The 20,148-nt window shown below is 44.3% G+C and overlaps 1 protein-coding gene across 1 annotated transcript; it reads left to right on the top strand.

Moving 5' to 3' along the window:
* The first annotated feature begins 428 nt into the window (after positions 1 to 428).
* Positions 429 to 8,024, top strand: trib1 (tribbles pseudokinase 1). Its single transcript, XM_035183188.2, has 3 exons — positions 429 to 1,160; positions 1,982 to 2,274; positions 5,472 to 8,024. The coding sequence occupies exons 1-3, from the start codon at positions 834 to 836 to the stop codon at positions 5,944 to 5,946; spliced, it is 1,095 nt and encodes a 364-aa protein (XP_035039079.1). The 5' UTR covers positions 429 to 833; the 3' UTR covers positions 5,947 to 8,024.
* The last annotated feature ends 12,124 nt before the right edge of the window (positions 8,025 to 20,148 follow it).

Genomic DNA, 20,148 nt, shown 5'->3' with positions numbered 1-20,148 from the left:
TTTCAAAATATATTCAATGATGTGTCGCTTTGCTCAAAGCTATAGAGCTAATTATAAACAAGGAATCTCTTAAATGTCCACTTTACTGAATCGGGAGTTGTGCATGGATGTTGGACATATGATTGGCCCCTCTATGATTTAAATCTGAATAGAAAGAACAAGTGAGTCAGGAAAAGATTTGTTTTAGATAGTTAATCGTCTAAAAAACGTGTGAGCTTGAAGAAACAGCCCTGATAAGTGTTGGATGATTTCTTCACTTAAACCTGGGAGGTCCAAACAGGAATCCAGACCTTCATGGCAAACACAGAGAAACAATAAGATGAATGTTTGATGCACAGCGCTGGCGTGGAGGCTATAGCCTCACACAGACGGTTTCATCAGAGCTGGTCTGAGCTGGAGACGGTGCCGTTACAGGATTGCTCAATGGTTGTGTCAGCAGGCAGGAGGCTGGACTGGTCGGGAGGAGTGTTTGAGCTCAGAGCTCAACATCACCGGAGCTCACTCACTCACTCTCTGCCTCTCTCGGAGTGTGAGGCGGTCTCCCCCTCTCTCTCTCCCTCTACCTCTCTCTCTCTGTCTGTTTCTCTCTCCCTCTCTCTCTCTCTCTCAGTCGGGGCTCTCGGGGGAATCAGGATTTTCTCACCTCAACTACACACACACACCTCAGAGCCGCGGGCGTTCACTCTCCAGGAGGACGCGGGTTGGATTATTACGCAGAACTTTGATTTGTGTCTCAACTCTCGCACGGAGAAGCATGGAGCGCACTGTGTGCAGTTTGATGTAACCATCTGAGGACGCCTGCCGAACCTGTCTCTCTCTCTTCGCGTGCCGTCATGGTGAATCGGTCCATCCGGATGAACTTGCAGTGGGGCAGCCCGGCACCTTGCATCCGCGCCGTGCGGGTCGCGCACAAGCGGCTGGACGCGGACGACCAGCCGCCGGCGAAATGCGCCAGGCTGAGCTCCGAGGCGGGGGACAGCAACACGCAGGGGCTCCTCGGCACCTCGCCCGGATCCCCGGCCAGCCCCGGCTCCCACACCCCGTCGGCCACCCACCAGGGACCCTCCCGGATAGGACCGTTCCTGCTTCTACCTCTGGCGGACCGGGAGAGCATGCACAGCGCCATGAACACCGACACCGGCGACGAGCTGCTGTGCAAGGTATGCGCAATCCCCCGTCATTGTGCAATTTCTCTGAATGAATGGTGTTTCGAGACAGCGCGTTGCTCAACAGCTCCGTCTGACATGTCATCGGTATCTCGTCGACTTTTTTTCCACCACATGTCGCTCTCACGCGAAATGTGTCACACTTTGCGTAATGACAAGTGTTTCTTCACGGGTTGAATTACTGAACTATTTGAGGCGCAGTCATTATTTTCAATCTGTTTCATATGTGGCCTCTGGTAAACACATTAAAGACCCAGCAGCCCCATCTGATCCGTGCTAAAACAGTCCACCTAGTCTATGCCTATCCTTGGCACTATCTGGATTCACACTGTCAACCCCTGTCATTTGCATACACGTCACTGCAATACGCCACGCCGTGATAGAAAAATGCAAACATGAGAGGCAGAGAAAAACTATCACGATAAGGATCGCTGGGAACCTCAGGGCCCTTCACTGTTCCAGATCCGTGTGTTTACTTTGCTGGATAGACCTGCAGGCTCTGGACTGTTGTTGATTAATAAAGTTAATCGCTTCACACTTTGGTGATTCATTTATCATGCTCTTGCAAAAGCAGTGCACCGAGCTGGAATCAAAGCTCATGCGCCTTTTCTTTTTCTTTTTTTATCTCGCTGCCACATTTGCAAGGTTGTTTCCTTAGATGATCATTAAGCACACACTGACCCATTGCCTCCTCCTCTGCCTCCTCCTCCTCCTCCTCCTCCTCCTCACTCTCCCCTTCCTCTTCTTCTCTATCTTCCTAATTTCCATCCTGCATCCCTGCCCTTCCTCTCCTCCTCCTCCCATCGCTCTCCCAGGTCTTTGATATGTGGGTGTACCAGGAAAAGATCAGAGCCTACGGGATACTACCCGCCCACAAGAATGTGGCCGGCATCAGGGACATCATCCTTGGCGAATGCAAGGCCTACGTGTTCCTGGACAAAGACTTTGGGGACATGCACACGTTGGTGAAGAGCTGTCGCAGGCTGGATGAGGAGCACGCCTGCAGGCTCTTCCGTCAGGTGGCCCTGGCCGTGGCGCACTGTCACCAGGCTGGGATCGTGCTGGGGGACCTCAAGCTCCGCAAGTTTGTCTTCACTGACGACAAAAGGTGAGATGTGGGGGATGCAGGATGTCAGATGTCACCCAGGAACCGGAAAAGTTTCTCACCACTTGCTTTCCACATCACATTTCTCCAGACCAATTTTCATCCGGCCTTAATATCATCACTTAACTTTATTTGGATGCTCTCAGACTTGAGTAGTGGGACATGCACAGAGCCAACATGGCAGCTGATCCACACAGGCCGTGTGTGCAGATATCAACGTGGGTGCAGATAGAGTAGGAGGTTCTGTACTTGTGGAGGCAGACTGCATTGCTTCCCAGATTTTCGCCCTCTCTGTCTGTCTCCCTTTCTCACTCTGGATGTGTCTCTTTGTGTATGTGTGTTGTGCGTTTGGTTTTTTGCATGTGTGCATGTGTGAATGTAGTGGGTGGTAGTTTGGCCGAGCTGCTAGACGAGGCTGGTGAGACAATCATCCCCCTTCTGTGGTCATATATCTTGGAATATATGTATTACTCATAATTTATTAATAAATAACGTAATGACTGTGCTGCAGAATAACTGAATTCATCCAACAAGGATTCATTCACAATACAACTTCATCCAGGAAGGCGAGGATCAAAGGAATATGCTTTGAACTCACACGCAAACACACACACGCCTTCTCTGCATCTCTGAGCACTGCATTCTGCTCAGGAAGACACACAAAACCCCTGCTTACAAAACTATTTGTCGCCTCTTTGCCCTTGCGTCACTCTTTTTCCTGTAAGCCCCCCCCCCCACATTCTCCGGCTTTCCAATGGCCCTTTTTCACGGAGATTGTTCAACAGTAACATTCTCCAGCCACGACCTCTGGCTTTTAAGGGTCACGTTGGATGAATGAGTGCAGACAGCCAGTGAGAGAAGTTGAAGTTGGTTGTGTCCCTCCAATAGCTATACAGCTGCAGAGGGATGAGTCACAGTGTATATGTGCGGAGGGGGAAAAGGAGGAGGGGGGGCTGCATAGCTCATTTTCTGTCAGCTCTTCTGTGTGTGTGTGTGTGTGTGTGTGTGTGAGAGAATGTGTGTCTCTGTACATGCATGCTCGTACTGTATGTGTGCTGATTGCACATTCAGAGCTTTAAAGCTGTGGTTCATTGCTCGGATGCCTGTAATTCAGTATTTTGTTAGCCAGGTGACGGCATTGCAACATTAATGCTGGTGGACTGACCCACAAGACCCACTTGACCCTGGAGATGACATCTTTTTTTTTTTCAAAACTCACTTCTCTTTACTTCTTAGGATGGCGACACGCTGTTGTGAAGTGACTGCAAGAACAGAGCAGCAGATTTTGATGATAACATTAAATGTCTGCTTGACATAATGGGGCTTCGACTTCCCATTTCCTGAAAATCAGCTTTGTGCACCCTGAGATTGCTGCTGCCGTCCAATCACAACTGGACTTTTCACACACATCAACATAAAAACACAAGTCTCCTCGACATGTTGAGATTCTGCATGACATCATTCATCCGGTGTCAAATTCACAATCAGGCATCTTTCAAAACCCAACAATCCTGCTGTGATGCAACGTCTTGGCCAACAATGCAGCGCTCATGCCAGAAACTGAGAAAGTCACAACAATTTGACAATAGCTATCTCCACACACACACACACACACACACACACACACACACACACACACACACACACACACACACACACACACACACACACACACACACACACACACACACACACACACACACGTTTAGGGAAGGTGACTAGCACCGCGAAGCATGCAGAGCTTCACTGGCAGGCCAGCCTTCCCGTGCGTCACTGATGTGGCAACAGCCATTTCAGGGTAATTATGGGATGGCTGGCGCCGCGAGTGTGGGACCCAGGTGCAGATAGCCTCGGCTCGAGAAAGAGAGAGAGAGAGAGAGAGAGGAGGAGAGAAGATATGTACTCTCAACAGAGGGATGAGTCATTCTCTCCACCCCTCTAACTCTCTCTGTTCTGTTTCCTTTTCTGTCTCCATCTCTCTGTCTCCTCTCCTGACTTATCTCCTCCACTATCTTGGTGTTTAAATATCAGTCGCCTTCTATCTTGGTCCTTGGTGCTGCCATTCTTTTCATCGTCTCTCTGGCTGGTCTATTTATCTCTCTGCGGCCACTCTGTCTTGATGACTGAAACGCTCGCAGGGTCTCCCTCCCTGAAAACATCTCTCTTCGTCTGCTGTGTTTGTGGATTTGACTTAAAACCTCTATCCTTGTGTCATGTTTTGGAGACAATCTAAACAGGCACAATTTATTTTTGATTAAAAATTTGAATATCGCCTGTCTGTTGCTGTGGGAAATTAATCACTCTCCAAATTATTCAGTATTTTTCTTACTCCCATTATTCATTTTGCAAGTGTTTGAGTGCTGAATGTCTCATGCTACCAACACACTTTCACAATCTTAATTGCTCTAGTACTGAACTAAATGTACGTCCTGTCATTAACATGGCTAAATATAGCATTGTGTGTGTGAGAGGAGGAGCGGCGGGGGGGGGGTATATTTATATGTGTGTTTATGTGAGCATGTGTGTGTGCCAGGAAGTCATTGGAAATGTGCTTAGGCAGCTCAGTGTCTCAAACAGGACTCACTGCTGTGCACTTCGGTCATAGCAAGTTCACTGTGTGTGTGTGTGTGTGTGTGTGTGTGTGTGTGTGTGTGTGTGTGTGTGTGTCATTTATCTGTGTTTGTATGTCCATCCATCTGTCTGTCCGCAGCTTAAGGATAAAGGAGATGCTTGTTTTTCCATGATGCAATCAGTGACTTACATTTAACAGATCCCTGAAATGTTTGACAGTGTTAAACAAAGTCACTGATGGAAATAGACACATGCGCGCGCACGTGCACACACGCACAAATCGGTGGCATATCAAATCAAAGAATGTCCTGTGTGCTCTGCAAGTTGTGTCACATGGGAACACAGGGAACATAATTTTCAACGTGATATTCAGCAAAAGTGATGTACTTCAGAAATGCAGATTTGCATGAGGTTGTGAACACTTTGTTCTTACGTGATAAGTTGCTCGCTGTTCAAGATAACAGATTAAGTCATTGCCATGGCATCCCTCTCAGCACAGCACACGCTTGAAGCAGCAGTTGTGTCAAAGAGGGACTGAGGCTAAGAGGACAAAAAGCTAACAGACATTTCCGATGCTTTTAAAGGTCACGCCAAATCTTCTGACCTTATTGTGTCTTTTCCCTTCACAGGACTCAGGTGAGACTCGAAAGCCTCGAGGACTGTCGCGTCCTGGAAGACCCAAACAACGACTCCATGTCAGACACCCACGGCTGCCCCGCTTACGTCAGCCCGGAGATCCTCAGCGGCTCAGCGCCTTACTCCGGCAAGATGGCTGACATGTGGAGCCTGGGGGTCATGCTGTACACCATGCTGGTTGGCCGCTACCCCTTCCACGACCCAGACCCGGCCACACTGTTTTCCAAAATCCGCAGAGGCCAGTGCTGTTTGCCAGAGGGCTTGTCACCCAAGGCCAAATGTCTGCTCCAAAGCCTTCTGAGGAAAGAACCCTGTGAGAGACTCACGGCAGCCGAGCTGCTCGCCCATCCGTGGTTCCACCAGCCGCCTTCGTCGCAGGAAGGGGTCCTGGGTGAACAGGAAGTGAGCTCGGCGGAACAGATGGTGCCGTCCTTTGACGTGGAAGAGGAGGATGATTTGTTCTGCTGACGGACTTGATTCAGCAGAGTATGGCTAAGGGACCAAAACAAAATGAGGGATTCATCGTTGTATTTTTCCTTGGCACTTTTTAGAAAGTCAGTTGTCTACTGTTGTGTGTACATACACCCTCAAACCTTCGACGAAAACTTACTGTACTGTATTTTGTTGTCGTATATGTGTTACTTGCTAAGGGCATTGCTCACAATGATCATTCATTGTGTTTCTATGTGTTTTTGAAATTATTTGGTGCTAAAAGAAATAACAAGGACTCAAACATGCCAGATTATGTTAAGAAAATAATCTCTGCGGGCTACGATGGGTGAATCACAGAGATGTGACTTGTGGCAAACAGTGGTCACCAACGCCTACACTCATAAGGCTCCAGAAAGCAGTAGATTAATCCTGAAGGGGAGGCGAGGGTATCAGGATGTTGCTCCTCTCACCCTCTGACCGGGTTGGAGGCTCCAGCGGCTGACTCACCGAGCGGCTCTAGGAAGGCCTTCACACAAGCCTGACGTCTCACATCAGGCGGGGACACAGAGTGAGAAAGATGCTCAGCAGCGGACTGATGTGTCACACTCAGCGGGACGCCATGGCAGTGTATCGCTGCCAATCTGGCAACCTCTCGGCAAACGGAGAGCATTTACAAATCTCACACCATGCACAGAAGGTTGAGAAAGGCAGGGTGTTACTGGTGCAAGACTCATGAGAAAAGTGGGACGAGTTTGTCACACACACACACACACACGCACACACTCAGAAAGTGTGACACTAGGCCAACAGTTAAAATGAAATCCTGAAGCTTTTATTCGAAAGCTTGCTCCAATACCGAATACTTCATGTAAAAGTGTCGATTAACAGGGTTGAACCTTGTAAATTTCACTGTGTCTGCTCTGTGTGCAATTAGACACAAACCAAAACTTAACACTAATGCATACGGTTTTAAAATAAAAGCTGAGAGCAATTCTGGTTTTAAAGACTCGGTCATCTTGCCTCAGCAGAAACAGAGGTAGGAGGCAGATTTTTTTATTTCTAAGGCCTGACGGCATTTTACAGCAGGTTTTACACAGACAAAGTGAAAATACGGAGAATTCAAGAGGTATTTCCCACCGGTACAATCTGCCTTTTCTCTACTTGTATTATTTAAAGAAATATCCAGTTAAAGAACAACCAAATCAAACATATTACCGGGAAAAAATGAAGCGATTTGGACCCGTTCACTTCATTTCTGTTGGAATATTATTTCAAGCTGTGTTGCTTTAACAGGGCCGAGCTGTGCCGAGTGTTGTGCCTGTATCACTGTGTTTCATAAACTGAACGGCTCTGAATCAGTCACAGTCAGGCGATGTTTGATGTTGGTTGTCTGGTGATGACTCAACGCTCCAGCGTGTCTGCAGAGAATGGTCCTGACCTTGGCAGGAAGAATCTGTTCCGACTGTTTCACCTCTTTAATGGTACATTTTCTTTCCCTTTCCTCTTTTTTTTATTTTATTTTTTATTACTGCCGTTGAAAGCTGTGGATCCATGGAGACTAGTCATCACAGTTAGTGACATGATGTACCACCTTCTAAATGATCTTTTATCTTCGATTGTGACGGGTGGATGCAGCGTTTCAGTGACGTTAAGCTTTACTGCAGGTCTGCAGCCAGCTATTTCAACCTGGTACAATAATTTTGACAATGGTACTGAATCTGGCATATCTGAGAAGCGCTGGGCATTTGATGTTTTGGTCAAACAGTCGGCTAATACCACGTTTCAATATTTTCTCTCATCTGCCTGAGATACCAGATTAGAACAGACTTGTGACAATTTGGGTTCTTCCTCGCAGAAAAACGTAATTTATGAGGTTTAGGATTTTCATTAGTGAGTCACACCTTCATGTGACGCGTAGAGTGAACGGACACGGGTGCACAAACTTCGTATTGCACTGTGAATTATGTATTTGTGACCGAACCTATGGGCTTTTTATTGGTCCAGACAGGTTACACACAAGAGTTATATTCATTGTATAAAAATATGTAAATATGTACTGTATATTTGAAACATGTGTGGAAAAGTTGAATAAAAATCACAGTTTTTCATTTTCACACAGATTTTTTCATTATTACTGCTGCTAGTCTCCTCTCTCTATTTCTCTCTCTCATTCACACACACACACACACACACACACACACACACACACAAAGCCTTGCAAACACCTGCGTATTACACAGCTCGACCGCATGCCTCAGAGGTTTCCCTGCAAGAATTCTCCGCACACGGCTCTTCATCACTTTCTCATTTTCCTCAGCGCTTTCAAATCCATCCTTGCAAGTGAAAAAAAAACTCTCCCTCTCTCCATTTCTGCCTCCAACCATTTACTCTTCTCTGACCTTTGCGTAATGTAACATTTAACTCCTCAAACACACAAATGTCAATAATGGGTCAGCGTCTTTTCCTGGAATACGGGAGGGAGAGCAAGCGCTTGTTCCTATTTTCTTTTTTCTTTAGCCTCAGCAGTAACGGATGGAACTCAAGGTCAACCCATCAAACATTGAACGCCTGCACCAATTAAACTCAAATAAAACTTTAATCCATTTTTTCTTGTGAATCACGGTTTGACCTATAAGTGCTTGGCATGTTGACACTCTGTGTGTTATGACTACCCTTGGCATGACTGGTCGGGGCTTGCGTAAGCGTTTGGTGTGCGTGTGTACATGCAAATACCTGCCTGCATGTCTGCATTTGTGTGTGTGTTTATGTGCGAGAGAGAACAAAAGAGTCAGATTAGGTGTCAGCAGGGTAGCTGGAGTGCCTCAGCTGCTGGGAAGCTGCCAAGCTGACGGTTGCCTAACACGTCAGAGCCGGGGATGACAACAGGGCCCCGAAAAAGTAGGCTATTAATGGGTCGAGTAAAAATATCAACGGGACGAGAGATTGATTGCGCAAAAGTGTGTGAGGAAGTTTGTACGGGGGGTTTCAAGATTTAATGTAAAGAAAATAGTTCAACATTTTCTTTTCAAAAACTAACTCAAACCTTAATTGAAAACTTCCTTGTTAAATAAACATTAAAACATACATCAGTGTGATAACAACTACCTACAATTTCCAGAAACAATTTCCAGAAACTTTTTAAGCTTGCTTGTTGTCCCATCTGCTAACATGGAGAAGGCGGGATTTATGACCTAAACTGCAGTTCAATACCCTTTGACTTCACTTTTGTGGGGCCATCCATCTTTATACAACCTATGGTGAAGTCATTAGAAGCTAGTGGCCAGTTAGCTTAGTTTGGCTACCATAAAAAATCTGGAAGTGTTATCCCAAAGGAGACAAAAACTGTCTGACATCTTTAAAGCAAACACACACAACCATCGTAAAAAAACAAAACACTCAGTCTTTTATCTATACTTTGGTCTTTCACAGTGTTGGTAGGTGACCAATCCAAAACATAAGATTCCTTTACATCAGCTGAAAGTTGGAGTGAGGATTAAAGCAGAGAGTTTCGTGGTGAGCAGTAAATCGAGGTGAGGTGTTGAGAAACGGACTCTTTGTGTGATCTCATCCTGTCTCTTGCCCACAAGTATAAACTATTTCTCCTTCCTTGTAATCCGGTATCGTTGAAATTTCCCTGCCACGTAAGCCTTTAAATAACACACTTGACAAACTTCCTCATGACGTCGCGGGTGTTACACACACCCGAGTGTCATCACATATTTCCTTGATCCGCCGTGACCTCACTTGATAAAACAGATATGACACAACAGCCTGTGTTGTGCTAAAAGCCACCAATGAGACAGCAAGGAATTTGAACTTCTCTGATAAAAAACAATGTTGTTGGTTTCTGATTTTCCATATGGCCCATGCAGAAAAAAAAATCCAAACAAGGAAGCAAAGAGGCAGATGTGAGATTTGACAGATTTGACACCTGCTCCCGTCTCCACTGAGACGATGTTTGGTTTTGTGCTTCTTCCTGGAACTCGCTGGCACAGCCGAGCGCTCCACTGATGCAATGGAAACAGCCTCCTCTGCTTAAATGACTCTTTGACCTGATTTATTTCAAAATACAAATCCCCGGAGGAATCCGAGTTATTGTGTTGATCATAGTTGAGTGAGGCGACTGGACGCTTGTAACGAGGTTGGTATTTTCTCCTGCTATCTTAAATCACAAAGGCATACCTGGAATTCATATGCAACAAGTCATATTCTGAGCTCTACTCCCACCGTGTGGAGGTACAGTGAACTGCAGCTTTGCGTCAGATATGTGCTGCACAGAAACAGTAACATCACTGTAACAGTCGTTTTTTTATTGTGTAAAGGAAAGAGATAAACAACCGATAAACATTTCAAATAATAAAATCAAGACTGACTGACAAGACATGTTTTTTTTTACTATAAACCAACCAAAGAATGGATTGAAAGTGCCCAGTTCGTTTTTTTGTTTACATTCACTGTTTCTGTCCCTGAGGCCTACTTTGAATTATATATATTATATTTCAATTCCATAACACTTGTGAAGACATTTTTTAAAATTATGAAACCCATATTGTTTACATCCATGTTTACTGGCTTCCTCTTTGGCTTTGTTGGCACTTCCTTGATCAGTATCACCACCTGTCGATCACTGTCTCATCTTTAATTAACCACAGGAATGAAGGAATGTGCACCGTCTCGTCGTTCTACTGTTGCACATGCACAAAAGTAAACAACACCAGGATCTACTCATAGCATCACTGCTCTGTAGCGCTACTGAAAAAAAACTCCTCATGCTGCTTTAATCAAAGAAATGATCATCAAATTAATCAGCAATGACAACAACAGTATTTTCAGACTTAAACAAATAGATTTGATAAAAAAAAAAGAAAAGATGACTTGTGTTTCATGTTTCTCTGACAGCGTGAGACACTGTTGGAGGTAGATGGCGTCTTGAGTGTTGTCTGGGTCAACAGCCCCTTGAACACCGACAGGAGGCGAATGAAGAGCATTTCTCTGATTAGGTTATTTCAAGCAAAGTGGCCCCTGGTGGCTCTGTGTTCTCATCACAGTTGATTCCTTTCCAGACAAAGTGAAACAGGAAAACATTGTTCAGATATTGAGGTATGATGATGGCATCACCCAGAGTCTGGTTTACAGGGTTTCTTCATCAAGACTGGAACGAATTCAAGTCTGCCCTTGACTCTCAGGCTGAAAGCAACTCACTCATAAAGTTGATCTTTGGTGATCATCATTAATTACTTCCAAAGGGAAATTCGGACCATTAAAGTAGCTGATTAACTTTAATCATACACCATTTACTGTTATAACTTAGAACAAGAAATTTGATTGGTTGTGGTGAAGATGTTTACATAAGATTATTAATAGTACTTGTTTTCTTATCGAGTATATATATATGAACTTTTGTCAAATTTTATAGAAAATACAGAACTTATTCACTACATGAGATTATCCTTCATAATAATCTTTTATTATCCCTATTACAATTTAACCACACTTTAATGTGTTTATTTTATTTCATACATATCAATATCACATTTGTTTTTATCACTTTATCGATGTATAGGCACTGTATCGTGCTGTTGATAGTTGTCATGTTCCAAAATTTGTATGTACATACAAGGGAGCTTCAGTGGTTTGTGTTATACGTTTGTTCTTTTGTTTGGAAAGCATGTAATATAAATTATTCTATTTATATACTCTTTTCTGTTCGATCTCACTCACAAGTAGAGACAGAGCATGAACTTTTTAATTGAACTTGCTTGTTTCATCGATTAATATACAGTTTGAGTCATTACAGCACGTTGTGACAATAAATGTCCAGGAGAGGGCAGTGTTTTCATGTACTAGGTCAGATCATTTTTTATTTCTGTAATTTAACTCTCGTCAAGAAACGTGTGGATCTGAGGTTGTATATGATTGAATGGGATCAGCTACTATTTTTACAACTGGTGAAATCTACATAAAGCCATTTGGTTGCCATTTCAGTATTTGACGGGATCGCACACTCACACAAAATTTTATTTGAGACAAACAACAAGAAACAAGCTCATCTTTGAGTTTCATTGGGTCCTAAACGACAGATGACCAATATTGTTGTAATAGTTTGGTTGTAAACCGTCCATCTGTGCATGGAACTGATTCGCTGATCACCTCGACAAGAGGTCGCTAAATTAGTCAATCATGGTAAAATCCCCCTGACAGTTATTCTGCCACTGCACACAAACCTTCAGTGGAAGTCAATAATACTTTTTTTTCTCCATTAGAATATTTTATTAAAAGTTCCTCACCTCAGCTTTGAAGAGGATTAAAATGTCGGATGAGGAGAATTTATGTTTTTTTTTTTAAATTGGAATAGTTCACACATGCTGTATTGTGAGTGATCTTTGCTATATTAAGTTTCAATGAGATTTCACCCTGACAATAAAAAAAAAATCATATTAAGGATTAAAAAGAAGTTTAAAAAGGCCAGAGGGTCTAACCTGAACTTCTGACAACTACCTGCTCTGTCTGATCTATTCTAGGTATTAAACATATACTATGTGTCTGAAATCCCACATGAGCTCATCATCTCTAAAAGCAGCAGTCGAGCAGAGAGGAGGCATCGTATTCTTTCATCCGAGAGAACCGCTGTACGTTTCGCTACATTTTCCTAGAAATGTGTTATTCCACCGCCTGCTTCGTGCACTCAGGCCGACATCAGCGGCTGAATGAATGAATCACAACAATACCACAGTGTTCTCTGAAAGCTTCGTGTAATTCATAAAACCTTAAAGTGAGAAAGTTCTGAATGCACTGAATTTTAATTCTCACAGTCTGTACATATAGTGCTAGTTCTTATTATTAGTGGTCAGGGTCACGAAGAGCTCGGGTCCATCCGACAGGCTGAAAAGACATCTCCAGGCGAGCACAGGTTGAGCAGCTCGATTGGACTAACTTTGGGTCTGTGGGGGAAACGGATGCAAAGAATAGAAAACTCAAAAACAATCAAACTCGGAGAAAAATCAACATCAGACTTAATCTCCGTGAAAGTGAAGCTTGTTACCGCTGCAAAAACCATATTTGCATATTTTCTCAAAAGGAAATAACTTCTGCAGGGACTCTATTAAGCTCTGCCTAAAATTGCAGAGGTGTTGATTATTGTAAATTTATTTTGGTTCAATAAAGAGTGATATAAAGTCAGAAAAATCTAAACGTTGTAGTCGTCTCCTTCAATACAAGGATGTTGTTGTCTTACTCAAATGAAGCAGCTCTCTCATCCTGTGGAGTGTTTTCAGTAAAAACACACATCCCCTCACCTGCGTCTCTCTCATGCTTGAATGAATATTATCTAGAGCTTCCAGGGCTGCTTTGTTCAAAAAGTCACGTTGTCAACTTGCCTTACATTTTAGTTTCCTCTCACATATACACGTGCTTCACAATCACCAGCGATCTCTCTGCAACCGACCCAGAGAATAGAAATAAAGAGACTGTGTTTCTGTGGCCCAAACTCCAGTTGATCGTCTCTTTTTAGGAACTGGTGCTTGTTGCCTTGGGTTTAGTTTGCACCAGAATAACAGAAGTCAGAGAAGAGGATTCCGGGAGCCGAGGTATTTGCTGTACTGTCGGGATGTCGTAAGATTCATTGCTTCAGTGCAGTCAGTGCCAAAATCCTGAAAACATGGGGCTAACAGCAACACAAAAACCTGAAGTGTAAGGTAAGAAAGACACAACAACAACAACAACAACAACAACACATGGAATGTTGGTGTAGTGCAGCATCAGGTCCACTTTCATTTTTTTAAAGAAATACGTCAGAAACACGTCTTTGCATTTGTGGCGGATCTTCAGAACAAGTAAATGACAACGAAAGCCGTCATGAAAACAGGGCCACATGGCTGTTTGGACAAAAGAAGGAAGCACCTCACAGACAAGCATCTAAATCTAAATCTTTAGAAAATTCAGTGTGAAACTTTCAACTGTTTACTTTAAATAAGCAACACATCGTCAAAATGTTCATATCGCGAAATGTTACCATGATTATCTGTGATTTCTGTAACTGGAATCTGTTGTAGCAACGTTCATAAAGGCCAAAGTTGTCCTGTTTATTACGCAAAAACTACTTAACCCATTTCCCTGAAATTTTGTTGGAGTGGTGGGATACACACTCAATTTAGCAGCGGGTCCAAATTATTGGGTGAATACAGGATTTTATTTTCACAGTTTCTTTGACATGGCAAGATAGGTCATTAGCCCTGGCGGAGGTATGTGCTCTTGGAACAACCGGCTAGTTTGTTTGCTTGTTATTTAGCAGGATTGAGAAAAAAACAACTGGACATATTACCACCAAACTCTGTAGACAGACGCAGGATAAGTCCGGGAAGAGCTCATTAAATATGGGTGTGCAAATTCTGATGAGGGGACAGATCCAGGAATTCGTATTTTCACTCTCTTTGACATTACCTGACAGGACGTTTTTTCAAGATTTCATTTGGATATTTGTGAGTGTGTGAAATTTGGTGCAGATCCAAATAAAAATCGGGATCTAGTGAATGTATATGTGGTTTGATACAGGGAATATTGACTGTTGACATTTTCCCACTACAGGTCTCTCATTGGTGGGATTGGTATTGAGAATTCCAAAGGTATTGGTGCAGACGTCCATATCTCTGGTATTATGACGTCCCTGTACTGCAGGAGCTGATCGTGTTTGGGTGAGAAAGAGACAGGTTCAGCTGATCCCATGACAATAATCAGTGTGAGACCTGACCTGATTTTTTAAAACATGTCATTTTGATACTAAACCAGTTAGAACGAGACCTGACATTTGTATGGCTACACGAGGGCGTACTGTATAAATAAGCTGCTAAATTCCTAACCCCCCCTGGCTCTAAAAATAATAGATCAGCAGTCTCCCTAACTGATGGCAGAGGGAATATAGTGCATTAGCCAAACAGATTAGCTTGAAATGAAACAAAGAGCACAGTGTGAGGGGATTTGCTCTGCCACACAAGGCCGTGTGGACTAAATGAGAATACAGTGGCTGCAGGCCGTGTGGTCTTTCACTGAGCTCTGTAATGATTCTTATTCCCCAAAAATGCCCATTAGCCAACTTCACTTCGAGCCCGTGGATTAGATGTTGAGTACATTGGTGCCATTGTGCGTCAGAGTAAATACGCAGATCAGTTGTAGCAGCAGCATTAACCCTGGTCCTGCTTGTGAACCCAGATCCCAAACTGTACACCTGAGAGTTTAGTGAAGTAGTTCTGAGGTAATTGTACTGTACTGTACTCAAACTACATTTCAGAGGAAACCATCCTAACAAACTGTCACTACTTCCTCATCCGGTTGATTTGGAACAAAGTTTAATGTTACAATCAGATTATGTGAATAATTGGACTTGGTAAGTAATGGTATTCTGATGCCTCAGTCACAATTGGCAGCAGAACTGCGGCAGAATCAAGTTGTGGTGAACTTGTTAACAAATTTTATACATCCAGCCAAAGAGAAGCAGCTCTGCCTTTGGTCTCCCACTACCCCTGAGGGAAATATCTTGGTCTTCTGTCAAAATGCTTCACTATGTTCACTATCTTGTTGCTCATGGTGTTTACACAGTTGCTTTTTCTCACATCCAGCAATTCATTTAAAGTCATGTTTCTGGCCACTTGATGGATGCTAAGTCTGTTCTCTCTTAGTTTTGGTTTAGTGCTGAGTAGATGTGTACACTGGAGTTATAGAGATGCAGAGGTTCATACAGCTGCCTACCGCTGCATAAAACGGAATCCACAGACAAGCCCTGGAAACATCACCGACTTCAGAACGCAGCAGCCAATGGCCCTGGATCCAGAGGAAAGATCCCAACTAGGCCCTAAGATGTTACACACACACTCAGGTCTGATCAGCCTGTGGTGGAGCGAAACACCTGATAAGGCTAAGGTGCACAACGGATATGTCACCAACATCTGCTGCTTGTTGGCAACTTGTCAAAATAATGTAGAAGACCTTGAAACGTACACGGATATTCACCGTCTTGTCCTGTGTTCTAAAGTGAAAGCAGTGAGTGAAGAGTGAAGCTGCTGGACGACACAAACAACATGAGACTTATTATAAAGCTCCGTGAGGCTGAGAGGTGTTTCAGACTGAGGCCGTAACTCTCTGTGACCCCTTTCACGCATATACAATACGCTTGTAATTATAATTATAGCTGCTTAAAATTCTCATTTAATGTGCAGGAATGGAGAATTTTGCGTGCGCTTCATGTTCTTGAACTTATGGCAGCATGACGATCGGGCTATGTCTAATTGAAGTGAACACTCCTCGGAGGGGATCATTGATCCTCACAGGGGATCAATGAGGGATTAAACACACACACACGTTACCCTGACATACTGTCTCCACTCTCGTTTAATCCCCCACTGATGCCCATTTCAATTGGCTCATCACCATCACACGTGCATGCTCATTGGCTATCGCTGAGTGGGAGAATAGTTCCCTCTTCAACATCTTCTCATTAATTACAGTGCCAGGGTAGACTCTTATTTTGGCTGCTGACGGCGCCAAACCGAGCCAAACATGAAAAGTTGATTTGCCAATCCACGTACTTACACAAGGCCCCCCCCTCCCTCCCTCCACCCCTTTTCTCCATTTACTCTGAGCTCCCCATTGGTGAGTCAGGGGGGTTATAAACATGGGGGCAGTGAAAGGGGATAATCTTTCATTCCTTTGCATAGCACAAAGGCTTAGCTGGAGATAAGCTCACACTCTGCAGCACACATGGAAAGTAATATTAAATAGAGACCCCTCAGTTTAAAGGAAAGTTGGTCAGACATCTGAGAAGATGTAAATCAACTAAACACGCAAAGATACACAAGTATGCACACGAATACACAATGCTGAAAATGTTTTTACTTTGAATTTGATGTACATGACATTTAAAACTAGCTGCATGTAATATACTAAAGAAAATAACAGCTTTATCCATCCATCATCTATACCGCTAATAGTTTAGGATCATGGAGGGGGAGCTGGAGCCAATCAGCTGACATTGGACGAGAGATGGGGTACTAGCGCCTCACAGGGACAACATGTAGAGAGAAACAACCATTCAAACCTTGGGTCAATTTTAAGTCTGCAATCAACCTAACCCCATATCTGCATGTCTTTGGGATTGTGGGAGGAGTCGGATTCCCGGTAAAAAACAAACACGCAAACTCCACGGCCAAGCTGGGATTCAAACCGGGAACCTTCTTGCTGTGGGGCTTCACCGCCGCACCATGCCACCCAGCTTTAGGTTAATTCAATTTAATCGAAGTTCAAATTAATCCGCTCAGTTTTGGGGTGAGCAGAGTGGCGCGTGTGGCCCAGAGTTGACGGATGGCGTTGTCAGTTTATTCACTGGTTTTGCGCAGGTAGCTGCCAGATTCATGAGTCATCAGGTGATGGATGGATGGGGGGGGGAGAAAAGAACACTCTGGAGGAATGATGGACAGATGGGGAGAAAAGCACGACAGGAGTTTAGGTGAAGAAAGCCGAGGGTCTGGAGGGAGGGCGAACGGAAAAAAGCAGGATATGAGAGAGAGTCAAAGAAGAAAGAGGAGAGCGAGAGCGAGAGAATAATGGAACAGCGAGAAGTCGAGAAGGTGTGCTGTAGCAAGCTGGGAGTGCGCTTTGCATGGCTCCACTCGGTGGGTGACTTTAATTACCTTTCAGCGTCACTGCCTCTCCTGGTCATGAGCTGCATGCTCTGATCACCAGCCTCTGATTATTGGGCCTTTGTGAGGGCCTCTACCCGCTGTCAGGCCATAATTACATTTGTGCTGGAGAGCATCTCAGCACGTCAGAAGGCTTACAAAGCCATTATCCAAGTGCTCTTTCTGTCTACGGTGCCGGGGGAACTCAAAGGTTAAAATCAGAACGTACATAAATTGCATTTAATAATGTTATTAAGAGGACTTGTGTGTGTAATTTTTGTCTTTCCGTCTGCTCTCTCAAGGTTGAGGTTAATAGCAAGTCAGTTTCTACTGCCACTTGAGAGGCAGAAAGAAAAACAGGAACTGACTGCAAAAATGAGTGTGATGATTCATAATGAGACGGCACAATAAAGAACCAAATCATGCAGTCGCTGAGAAACACTTAACTCAGCTTCATGCCTCCTCGAACAAAGGAAAGCCCTGCCTCACTCACAACTTCCTCCACTGTGCAACACGATGTAGCCTTGAAGGTGTGAATAAAAAGCCACATGCTTCCAGTTAAACACACCTGTCCCAATGGTCACCGTGTGTGCGCCACATGGCTGCAAGGTGTTGATCGGTCTGTCAGGCGCTGTACTGTAGCCGTTCTCTTATCCATCTGTTCTTTTTTTTTAAAAAGCTGTTTTCTGCTGCCTTCATCCCTTCGGGTCTCTGATCTTTGTTTCTTCCCTCCCCCTTTCTGTTTTTCATCTCTCTCTCCCCTGCAATCACTCTCCACTGAACCCAAAAAGGGGGGATCAGATGGCACAATGAGAGAGCGGCAGGTGTCAATTGAAGTGCTGTCCAGCCTGGCAGCCCACCTCCCGAGAGTCCCACGAGCCCACCATCGCCTGCACTTGTCTGAAGGTCACACCTCTCCGAGCCGTCTCACACAGCTGCCTGGGGGCCCTCTGAGCGGCGTCCTCATCCTGCCGTCCAGCGACTTTGAGTCATGCCCCAACCCTCCAGTTTTGAGTAGTTCCTCCAAAATTCCGCAGAAGAAAACATAACCTCCTTGTCAGCGGTGAAAATGAATGATGAATAGAAAAGCAAAGCAAAATAAGAGTCATGTGAAGGTAAGACCACAGGAGGAGGCATTATCAGCAAGGTTACCTGATGAGCAGACGTTCCTGATGTTTTGTAGTCAGTTATGTAGCTTACAGCAAAACAAGTCCATTGTTTCAGATGACCATTATGACCAAACGGGATCTGGTGTCAGTCACTGGTTCTTTAAGAAAGGCAGCAGACGACGGGCTCAGTCTGAGAGACAGCGGGGGGGATGTGACGACAGAAGTTGACAAGACCCAGATGTCGTTCTGCAGGCCAACAGCCCCCGTTACGAGAATAAGAGGACGACTGAATGTAGTTATGGCTTCAATGTTTTCTGTCATTCAGGACAGAAACTCCCTGTCAGTTTGTTTGTTGGTTGGTTGGTTGGTTGGTTTGTGTGTGTGTATGTGAGCAAGATTACACAAACGACTGATTACTTTCTTTAACATGGCAAATTTCTGTGACATTTTCACGGATTTCCCTGGGGGAACAATTCAATGGATATTGATGAAAAGACGCAGGCATATTTACATGAATGATATCAATAAGTTTGATTGAATTTAAGGGAACTGTTCGGCCTTGTCAGACGTTCGCGCTCTGCTGAGTTTTAAGTGGGACAGAGGAGTGTGAGTCTCCCTGTGCAGATTGAGGCCACTGAGCTAACACCACTGTGAAGACTAACAGGGGCAGGTCTGCGCTGAGATCTAACTTTTCTGTCCAGGTGGAGGATAATTCTTAAACCAAGGAATAATAGCTAAAAGGGAAAATGACTCTATTCTACTACTAATTGACACTAATCAAGTCAACTTTAACCGGTGGTCGGTAAATTACTCCCTGGTCTATTCTGCTAACTGACAAGAGAACAGATGAAATAGAACAAAAAACAGAGAATTAGAAGGAAGATGTTAACTAGCTCTGTGATTTCCCACTACCCGGCTCAGCTGACATAAAGCCTGACTGGAAATCCTCCTTATATGAAGGTCTGTATCCTGGCAACCATAGAATTGGCCTTGAAATGTGATTGGAAGTTATCCCTGGCCTGAAGCTAAAACATCTCCACGGGGGGGATTTCTAAGACACAAGTATGTCACATTTCAAATGAAACCTCTTCAGGTGGTTTCTTAACAGCAATAAAATGTCAAGCCCTGGCCTTTCTCTTAACACCATTCGTTCATTATACCCACAATCTACATCCCCATTGTCGACTTCCTCTGTGGACTGGGCAGAGAAAAGCTTCTTGTACGTTGTGGTTTTATCATCTGCAGCAAAAAAAAAAGTGTTTACAGCCTGTGAGTGCTGCCATGTGTGATCGCGGCCGTGTGTCTCCTTCATGCAGCTCGTAGGTTTGCTTGCCAGCACGGCGAGCCATCAGAGGAACGAGACGAGCCCGCGCCCGCTCCCCCAACGAAACTTCCCTGACACATGGCAAGATTTTTGTCAAGCTTCTCCGAGAAGGCAGCGATGCTACCAATTACCCCAGCGG

The sequence above is a fragment of the Hippoglossus stenolepis genome, chromosome 17 (assembly GCF_022539355.2).
Source record: "Hippoglossus stenolepis isolate QCI-W04-F060 chromosome 17, HSTE1.2, whole genome shotgun sequence".
Classification (NCBI taxonomy): domain Eukaryota; kingdom Metazoa; phylum Chordata; class Actinopteri; order Pleuronectiformes; family Pleuronectidae; genus Hippoglossus; species Hippoglossus stenolepis.
The sequence above is the reverse complement of the archived record's forward strand: the minus strand, read 5'-3'. Positions and strand labels throughout refer to the sequence as shown.